This window comes from Piliocolobus tephrosceles, chromosome 2 (assembly GCF_002776525.5).
Source record: "Piliocolobus tephrosceles isolate RC106 chromosome 2, ASM277652v3, whole genome shotgun sequence".
Lineage (NCBI taxonomy): Eukaryota > Metazoa > Chordata > Mammalia > Primates > Cercopithecidae > Piliocolobus > Piliocolobus tephrosceles.
Genome location: NC_045435.1, coordinates 90858205 through 90868643, shown reverse-complemented (window position 1 = coordinate 90868643; position 10439 = coordinate 90858205). Strand labels below are relative to the sequence as shown.

Sequence of the window (10439 nt, the reverse complement as noted above, 5' to 3'; positions counted from 1 at the left end):
TAAATACACGGACCCTATCCCTCCATGGGAGAGGTGGAAAAGCACATGTGGCCATGTCTGAAAACACGTTGGAGTTCCTGTAGGCCTTGGTCGCAGGACCTCTTAATGTGTACTCACCCTGGATGACCTCATTTAGACCTGTGACTTTAAATAACATCTCTCCACTGTGACTCCCGAATTTATATCTCTAGCCCAGACATAACCCAACCTCCAGATTCTTAAATTCAACAGGTTACTGGATATTTCCACCTGATTCACAGACATCTCAAACCTCACATGGTCAAACCACTCCTGAGTTTTACTCTGTAGGCCAGCTCTGTTCCCCACTTTCCTCATCTCCGGAAATGGCACCAGTATCCACCCAGCAGGTAAAGCTCTTTAGCCCCCTTTCCCTTAGCTGGGCATCCAACCCAGCAGCAAGACTTGGCAACTTTCCCTCCAAAGTATAGCTCAAGCTTGCCTATTTTTCTCCATATCCATTCCCACGTCCATGCTGCCATCATCTTCCATGGGTTTACTACAGTAGCTTCTGGAGTGATTTTCCAGCTTCCCCTTATGCCCCGCTCCCATCCATCCTCCGTGGCAACAGTGATCTTTCAAATATAAATCAGATCTTGCCAGACCCCACAGTGAACCTTCAGTGGCATTCTGTTTCTCTTCAAGGAAAATGAAGCTCCTTGCTGTGGCCTGCAAGGCCTTACGTGATCTGGCCCCTGCTCACTCCTCCAAGCTCACTTCCCATCACTCACTTTCCCATTCCAACCACAGGCCTCCTCTCTGCTCTTTCCCTCCTCAGGGCCTTTGCACCTGCTGTCACCTCTCCTGGATAGACCTTCTAGGAATTTTAATGACTCATTCATTCTTCAAATTTCAGTTCACAAAGCTCCTCAACCGCTTAAAGTACTGTCCTGTTAACGCCACCACATCGGGCCATTTATTTGCTTCTTAGACATGATCACAGTCTATAATCATATCATCTATTTGTTATGTATCATTGTCTCTCTCCTTTTCCAGAATGTAAGTGCCATAAAGGCCAGCGACTGTGTCTATCCTGTTCACCATTGCCCCGGCGCATACCAAGGGACTGGTTTGTAATATACTAGTTGGGTGATCTCAAAAAAGCCTGATCCACCCACTCTGCAGGAGGGTGAATAATAGAAAAGTGATCCACATGTAAGAGACTGGTCAGGAAATTCAGGTTAAGAATTTCCTATTTGTAGATGCACTTTTTGCCTTGCAAAGGGATGTGTAAATCTGTTATTTTTTTCTTCCCCTGACTGATATAGGGCAGAAAATTGGCTTATTTCATTCTTTTTTTTTTGAGACGGAGTCTCGCTCTGCCACCCAGGCTGGAGTGCAGTGGCCGGATCTCAGCTCACTGTAAGCTCCGCCTCCCGGGTTCACACCATTCTCCTGCCTCAGCCTCCCAAGTAGTTGGGACTACAGGCGCTGCCACCTCGCCCGGCTAGTTTTTTTTTTTTTTTTTTGTATTTTTAATAGAGACGGGGTTTCACCGTGTTAGCCAGGATGGTCTCGATCTCCTGACCTCATGATCTGCCCGTCTTGGCCTCCCAAAGTGCTGGGATTACAGGCTTGAGCCACCGCGCCCGGCCTTATTTCATTCTTTACCCCAGCTTTTCTACCAATAAAGTGGCATAAGTTAATTTTTCCATGCAAAGTAACTCATACAAAAATCAAATACAATAGTTTACACACTCCTCCCCCTCAGGCGAGGCTCTGAGGTCACATTCAAACCTAATGTGGTTCTGTACGGCCCTGGCCAAAAAGAGACGCTGAGATGGGCAAGACTACCCGGGATACTCTCAAAAGGAGTGGCAAGATTCTGCAGCAATTCCAAGGGGCTCACATTCTGTTTTAAATCTGGCCAATTAGAAAATTTTTTCTAACTTTTCTTGTGGACTCTCTCATCTTCCCATGATAGACTTCATCCATTGCATTGGTGCGGTCTCATGGGTTACATGAGGAGGTTACGTGGAAAAGCGTGGTGGAAAAAAAATTTGGATGGATTTTCCCCTTCTTATTTTCCACTTTTTCAAAATTAGCTTGTGTTTCTACATGAGGAAAATCTTGTGTTGAGAGAGGTCTTAAACTGTATCCAGTAAGTGACAAAAGCAAACCCAAAACCAAAAAACTGTAGATACACTTGCTTAGAGTTTTATTCACTATGACAATTGCTAAAAAACAAATATTTCCCTACTCAATTTCTTGGAGCTAAATCAAGGTTTACTATGTTTCCAGTAAAAACAGAAAACTTTCCAGAGTCCATGATCTGGCCATTGCGCCATGGCGACTACTAAGGGCACAGGGATGGAATGTCCTTTTTTCTCTCCAGCTTATTGGAGGGTGGATGGACAAATGTCGACATGGCCACTTTTGTGCAGTACCTAGGAAATGGCGAAGAACACTTTTTGAGACAGGATTGATTACTGGCTCAAGAGGATTCTTGAGAAATGTTCTGCTCTTCATGAAATTCACAGAAACGAGACATTTTCATCTGGAGCACATTATTCTGTAACAGTGGTGCTTCATCTGTTTGAGTTCCATGAGCAGAAACTATTCTGTAGAAGTAGCTCTTCCATATAATTGGAAATGCTCAAAAATGCTTTTTTAAAATTTTTTTTTTTATTTTTTGAGATGGAGTCTAGCTCTGTCGCCCAGGCTGGAGTGCGGTGGCGCGATCTTGGCTCACTGCAAGCTCCACCTCCTGGGTTCATGCCATTCTCCTGCCTCAGCCTCCCGAGTAGCTGGGACTACAGGCGCGCACCACCACGCCCGGCTAATTTTTTGTATTTTTACTACAGACTTCTGTATTTTTACTAACAAGGTTTCACCATGTTAGCCAGGATAGTCTGGATCTCCTCACCTCGTGATCTGCCCGCCTTGGCCTCCCAAAGTGCTGGGATTACAGGCATGAGCCACTGCGTCCAGCCCAAAAATGCTTTCAAATTTTTAAGTCATTTTATAAAACGAAAATATTCCTCAATGTACCACCCATATTCTTTATTTTTTAAAGGGGTTCTCTCGATTTGGCTGCACATTGCAATCACCTAGGGAGTTCTGGGGGCTATGGAGGCCCAAGTCTTGCTTCCAGAAGGTCTGATGGGTGGCCCCAGGGTGTGGTGTGGGCATCTGGAGTTTTAAATGCTCCAGTGGTTGGAATGGGCTGCAAGGTGGGGACACTGAGTAAGGTTGTGATATAGGACATTCATCTTTTCATTCCTGAGGCTACCTGGTGTTCAAGGCTTACACACCCCGACTGATGGCTGATCCCAGGTGGCCCCGAGTTGTAAGACAGTGACCGTGAGTGGGGGTCGAGAGGAGGGCCAGACCCTCCAGGATTCAGAGCAGACTCGGTGCTGTGTTTGCCATTGGGTGTGCGCACTCTTCAAGCCTTGACAGCAGGTTTTTTTTTGACATAAAAGAACCACCTGATAAGAAGATTGAATCCATGGGGTACGTGCTGGCTCATACATTTGAAAGTCAAGTGATCTTTTGATAACTGGACAATCAGGTGAAGCTAGCAGTATTGATGAGACGGTTGCTGAAGACAGTAGAAGACCTTCCTAAAGCCTATTTTTGCTATAAGAGAATTTTACAGCATAAAAATAAAAAGACGTCTCTGGCCAATGTCCCAGGTGAGTGTTTGTTTGTGTCTTCAAAGATATCTGTGCAAATATATCCACAGAGACGCTCCAGAATTCCATAATCTCAAGGAAGTGCTGGACGTTAGAGCAGGAAGGGACCCGCTCACTTTAGGGGTTACCTTGACCTACTTTATTGCAGTTAAAAAAAGAAATTCTCAGGGTGGACTTGAAGGGGGCCAGCCCCTCCACACCTGTGGGTATTTCTCATCAGGTGGGACGAGAGACTAAGAAATAAGACACAGAGACAAAGCATAGAGAAAGAACAGTGGGCCCAGGGGACCGAAGCTCAGCATACAGAGGACCCGCAATAGCGCCGGCCTCTGAGTTCCCTCAGTATTTATTGATCATTATTTTTACTATCTTCGTGAGAGGAGTGTAGCAGGGCAACAGGTGGGGAAATGGTCAGCAGGGAAATATGTGAGCAAAGGAATCTGTATCATGAGTAAGTCCAAGGGAAGGTACTGTGCCCGGATGTGCACATAGGCTAGATTTATGTTTCTCTCTACCCAAACATCTCAGTGTAGCAAAGAGTAACAGAGCAGGATTGCCGCCAGCATAGCTCGCCTCCAGCCACAGGGTGGTTTTCTCCTGTCTCAGAATAGAACGAATGGAAATGGTCAGCTTCACACCGAGACATTCCATTCCCAGGGACGAGCAGGACAGAAGCCTTCCTCTTATCTCAACCGCGAAGAGCCTCCCTCTTTCGCTACTCCTCCTCAGCACAGACCCCTTACGCGTGTCAGGCTGGGGAATGGTCAGGTCTTTCCCTTCCCATGAGGCCATATCTCAGGCTGTCTCAGTGGGGGAAACCTTGGACAACACCCAGGCTTTCTTGGGCAGAGGTCCCTGCGGCTTTCCGCAGTGCACTGTGTCCCTGGCTAATCGAGAATGGCGATGAGTTTTACCAAACATACTGCCTGTGAACATATTGCTAACAAGGCACATCCTGCACAGCCCTAAATCCATTAAACTTTGATTCCATACAGCACATATTTCTGCGAGCACAGGGTTGGGGCTAAAGTTACAGGTTAACAGCATCTCAAAGCAGAAACAATTTTTCTTAGTACAGATCAAAATGGAGTTTCTTATGTCCTCCTTTTCTAGATAGACACAGTAACAGTCTGATCTCTCTCTCTTTTCCCCACAGGGACTAATGTGATATCATAGATACGGTGTATCTTCAGCTACAAGATGCTGTTTGAATTATATACATTTCAGAAAACTTACGTACAGATGAATCATTTAAAATGAATTGTAAGTGGTATTGTGGTCTTGCTAGAGTTGGCCACGATGTCCAAATGTAATATTAAGCCTATGGGAAGGTCAGATCCACTTCTTTTTTTTGAGTCAGAGTCTTGCTCTGTCACCCAGACTAGAGTGCAGTGGCATGATCTCAGCTCACTGCAACTGCCACCTCCTAGGTTCAAATGATTCTCTTGCCTCAGCAGCTGGAGTAGCTGGGATTACAGGCCTGTACCACCACTCCCAGCTAATTTTTTTTTGTATTTTTAGTAGAAACGGGGTTTTGCCATGTTGGCCAGGCTGGCCTCGAACTCCTGACCTCAAGTGATCCACCTGCCTTGACTCCCAAGGTGCTGGGATTACAGGCGTGAGCCACCATGCCCAGCTGAGATCCACTTTCATCCTCACAGTGGCTCCTGACTCCTTTTCCAATGCACCAAGACACCACGGAGGGATGTCTGCGCAGACTTCGAATGTGGTTTGGGGTTGCAAACTGTCGTTGGGGCAATTTTTTGTAGAAAGGTCTGGTCCTGGACCCACTGCCAGAGAACTTAGAGAAAGGTTCCCTTTGGGATCCCAAACAGAGATCTTCTTTCTTTATAACCTGTCATCCTAAGATTTAAAGGGTGGAAGGGGAACACAGAAATTGCATATTCACTACAACTCAAAAAAGAAGATAATTAATTTTGCACCAGTGACAAATATGTCATCTTAGGCACTTCGAAACTCCTTAAATGGATCTAAAAATATTTATCCTCTAATATTTTGGTGTCTCTTCAGCCAAAAACAAAAATTGCTTAAATTTGGTCCCATAAGAATTATAGTGATATTTCAGTTCGCAATGTGCCCTAATTCTAGGACTTTCCTGGAATGAAGGACCACCGTTATCTTTGAGACTGGCTTTCATAGCCCGCCCCCTTCGATGATGAGGAGGCAGGTGACGGGGAGGAAGGGCGGTCTCCGGAGGGTGTGTATTCTCCTAAGGGAGTCTTCTTCCTGCACACCTTCCTCATCTTGTTTAGACACTCAGGAAGTTGACGGGCTGAGCACTTTTGGCTTAAGCATTTGAAAAAGCAGCAGAGGAGTTTCCGCCTGTAAATAGTATCTGTAAAACTGTGAGCGGCTGGGAAGCCCACATCTCAGGCCACGGAGGCCGCGTCTCCCCTCTTGAGGTGATGCAGAACAAAAGTCCCCAGGGCCACCAGGGGGATGCACATGGTGGAGGAGGCCACAAGCAGCCCGATGACAGCCAGTGCATAGGCCGGGTAATCTTTGGTCACAAGCTGGCCCTGAAAGGAGAGACTGAGTGTCAGCAGAGAGCACCTGCTGAGAGCACTGCCCCTGGGCCTCAGGGCCGCCACCCGTGATGGGGAGGCAGTGTGACGTGGGCAGAGAGCATGTGGGGCCGGTATCCTTACTCCTGGGGCCACCAGCTCTGCAATTCACTAGCACATGTGCCAGGAGCCTAACCGCCCTCACCTTTTTCTTCCATAAACTAGGAATAATAGTAACTACTTGAACCAGTGGGTGTAGAGCTATTGTTTGGAGCTACCCATAATGAGTAACCATGGTAATAATCAAGCACCTTACGTCTAAGGCAACATTCAGGGCACCTAAAATGTAGGGGACCACTCTTAGCCCGGAACGGAACTTTCCATGAAGGTAGCAATGTTCTCTATGAGCGCTGTCTGCTGTGGTGGGCACGGAGGGCGGCGCTGCTCAGGAGGCAGGAGCTGGCACCTTTGCAGCGGGAGCTTTTCTCAGCGTCCAGGGGACAGGTCGACGGGGAAGCTCTGGAGCAGTGCCTTCCTCTCACTCCACTGAAGCATATACCTAAAAACTCAAAGCCCAGCTCCTCTGTCCTGGGCTATTTCTAAAATGCCTCAGTGATATTTCCATGTCGTGACAAATAACCTACCCACACTATGGAAATAGCTCCCTGGTTTTAGGAAATGAATGGCCCATGCTTTTGGGTGACCATGGGGGCCCAGCGCCAGCCCTACAGAGACAGCAGATACCTGGGAGGCATCCCAGGCTTGGTACTTCAGGGTCCCCGTGAGGATGTAGTCACTCAGGTAGAAGACAAAGAGGCTGACAATCAGTAGTGGGCTTACGCCAGCCCACATCACCTTCCAGTACCAGCTCACAGCTCGGCCGGTCATGGCCTTAAGGTCACTTTCAAATCTATTTGGAAAACAGGGAGAGAAAGTCTGGATTATCCAGGCTGCAGAGGTGAGGGTCTCCAGCTTACCCATCCCTATTCACAAAGGAACACTCTGTTCTAGGTGGTAACTGATGTCTGAGTTTGGCCACTGGACTCCTCTATGACACCTTCTTGAGAGAGCAGTGCTGTGGTGGGGAGGGGAGAAGGGCTGAGACTGCCCAGGAAGGGTGGCGGAGCAAGCACCCTGTGGATAGTGGACATCAGAAGATGCCTTCCTAGTGCCAGCCTTCAGATGAAGGTTGCTGGCATAGCCCAGAGGGCAGCTTCCAGGAATGGTGAGCACAGGCAGCAGGGGAGGGACAAGTGTTGGGCTGGTCATCAACGACAGGGGCTTCTTGGGCAGCTTTGCCCACCCCCTAACCCAGCCCGCTGCTGTCAGTCAGTGACTCCCTTTCCCAGTAGAAACACCACGGAGCAGAATCACTTGGTCCTCTGAAACCAGAGCAGGTTTTCTGGGACAGAAGAAGAGCCAACCTCGGACTGAAGGCCTTCCTGTAGCCCTGGCCTGTTGGAACTGGTCTAGAGCGGCCAGGGCAGTGACGCCCAAAGGCGTTGCCCACAGCCACCATCACCATCTCCATCATGCCTGTGGGTCTCTCTTTTCCCTCTTCTTTACTTTTAAATCTACATTTAGCAGCAACACAACAGCAGCCAGTTTCTCACAGACTTGACAGGCTAAGGACACGTATTTTTGAGTACACATACACGGTATAAAATGTATCTTTGGCACTTTGGGAGATGTTGGCCCAACGAAACTCCCCATTTCACACAGGACGAACCAAGGCCCAGGGTTGCGATGCCATCTGCCTTAGGGCTTGGTAAAGACCAGGCCCAGAACCTGGGTTGGTCTCCTGCCTCCGGCCCAGAGCCTTTAAACCTGCTCCTTACAGCGGGAGAGGCAGCCTTGGCGGGAGGGGCTGGGGTGGTGTGGGTGTGACGTCACCGGCTGCAGCCACAGCCCCTCCCTCCCTGGGACCTGCTGCATGTCCTGGGTGTCCATGCAAGGCTGTGCGGAGACCACCACCTGCCCTTTGCTGCTGCTGACATAGTGGGACTCTAGGCTGTAGGCCATGAAGGCTCATGTATGTGACGTGGAAATCTGGGGCTTTCAAAAATCGGACAGGTGAAAAAGTGTTGGGGGGTCCTCTTGTCCCTTCACACCCCCATTACCGCCCGCTTTCCTGGATGGAGAAAGTTGGGAAGAGCTGGCTGCAGAAAAGCCCCAGGACACTGTCGCTGGGTGGTCACTAGATGGCGGTGTCCCCTGAGCGAGCCAAAGCACTCCCCACCTACCACTTACAGTCAGTCCACCTACAACATCTCCAAGGCACGCTTGTTTCCGCCTCTGACTCCCTTCGCCAGCCCCTTTTTGATGGACTTGTGCCCCTCACCCATCTAGTGACCTCCAGTGGGCCCTAGGTTCTGTTCCTCTCTCCCAACCTTCTCTTTTTATCCTGAAACACTCACCCTCTCAGTGACCAATCTCTTTCTCCCTCCAGACTGGCATTTCCTAGGTGACCAGGGATTTTCCCAGTGTTAGCACTGAAAGTTCCACGTCCCAGAAAACCCCTCAATCCTGGGGAAACAGGGAGAGTTGGTCCCCCTAACGCTAGTGTCCTCGAAATGTGAGTAGCTAAGGGTGGGAGTGGGGTGAGAGGAGGGTGAAAAGGCATTCCTTGACCAAGTAAGTCTGGAAGTGCTGCAATTCTAACCCTCTCTTTGGGATCCATACCTGTCTTTAAGACTCTGAGAAGTCCTACGGGAAAGACATCGATTTGGCTTTGTTTAACTTATGTCCTGAAACAAATGGACCATGGGAGTTTCCTCAGCATGGCACAGGACCCTGGCCTTTGCAGGGACATAGCAGGGAATGCTGCTTCAGGGATGCCTGCGTCCCAGAGTGTTGCCAGTGTCTCCCTCCCCACCCCGAACCAGCATGGAGGATCAAAAAGACTGGGGAAGAGGGCAGAAAACAACGTGGCACAGCCTCCTCGCCCAAACCGGTGCCCACTCGAGCAGCGCTGCCCAAACTGTGATGTGCCACAGGCCCCCTGGACATAGCGCGAAGAGGTAGGATCTGATTCAGCAGGACGGGGTGGGTCCCAGCTTCTGCAGTCCCAACGAGTGCCTTGTCGCTGCTGCTCCCGCTCTACGGACCACACTTGGGGTAGCAAAGCTCTCTAGGCCAGTGATTCGCAAAGTGTGGGTGCCAGACTCATCTGGGAACCTGCTAGAAATGTGAATTCTTGGCCCTCCTCAGGCCTGCCTGATCAGAACCTTGGGTGTGAGTCCCGCAGCTGCGTTTGACCAGCCCAAGGGACTCTGAGGCACACTCGAGTTTGAAGGCTGCTCTAGACCGGTGGCTCTTGCCTCAGCTGCACATTCCATCACCTGGGGAGAATTAAAACATTCCAGTCCTGTGCTGTGCACTGGGATTGAGAACCTCACTGACTAAATTTCCAATCTGCCAAATTTTCTAAGGTCTAAGTTATGAACTGCACTTTGGTCAGGGTTCTGGGAAAATACTGATGTTGGCCGATGATCAGAGCATCCAGTGCCAGGAGGCACAATTCCCTGCCCCAGTAAGCTGTGGGGGTCCAGCAGGGTCAACCCTAAAACATCCTGTGATACAAAGCAAAAGTACAGGGAACAGAGAAAAAGATATTCACTGAAGCAAACTGAGCGTGGAATAGGGGCAGAGCATTAGCTGAGATCTGCGGACAAAGAACAAACATTGAGTAACGATGCCAAGCTTAAGGAAGAGGTGAAGATGTGTATCAAGAAACAGCTGTTTTCCTTGAGGGGTGTGGCCTCTGGCTGTGTTTTCCCTGTGCAACTAGGGGTCCTGGGCCTCCTCACCTCCTCAACCCGTACACGTAGCACACGGCAATCGTCTCCACCAGCACGATGAGCAGCAGGGACAGTGTGGCCGCGTAGTCGTTGAATATATCAAACCAGTAGTTCCCAGCCTCCATGGTGAACACCATGCCGATGGCACAGTTGACAAGGCACACCAGACCTGGGGGCCACAAGACCAGCTGCTCACCTGCCCGAAACCCCCGACTACTGCTCACCAGTTCTCTAAGGGACAGCAGGGCCACTGGTTCATCCACATGGGTTGAAAGAGCTGTTGTGGGTTGGACTCTCTGAAGGTGTGTGCCATGTGTGTGGGGCAGGGGGCACAATGGTGTCCCAAAGTGTGTCAGCAGGAGTCACTGATGTTGACTCACTGAGCTACCCGGCAGGGGAGGCAGAGCTTCAAGCTCAATGAACAAGCAGACGTGGTGGGCACTGCCATTCCCGGATAA

The 10439-nt window shown here is 49.5% G+C and overlaps 1 protein-coding gene across 3 annotated transcripts in view; it reads right to left on the bottom strand.

Moving 5' to 3' along the window:
• Positions 1-5002: 5002 nt before the first annotated feature.
• The window catches only part of SLC6A20 (solute carrier family 6 member 20), a 38555-nt gene continuing 33118 nt past the window's right edge, over positions 5003-10439 (bottom strand). For 2 of the 3 annotated variants that reach the window (XM_023231768.3, XM_023231770.3), the window contains 3 exons: positions 9991-10150; positions 6926-7091; positions 6047-6196 (listed from right to left, as the gene is read on the bottom strand). In XM_023231768.3, the coding sequence (XP_023087536.1) occupies positions 6047-6196; positions 6926-7091; positions 9991-10150 (476 nt within the window). Of the gene's footprint in view, positions 6197-6925; positions 7092-9990; positions 10151-10439 lie in introns of all 3 variants that reach the window. The other variant, XM_023231769.3, reaches the window with a different exon arrangement.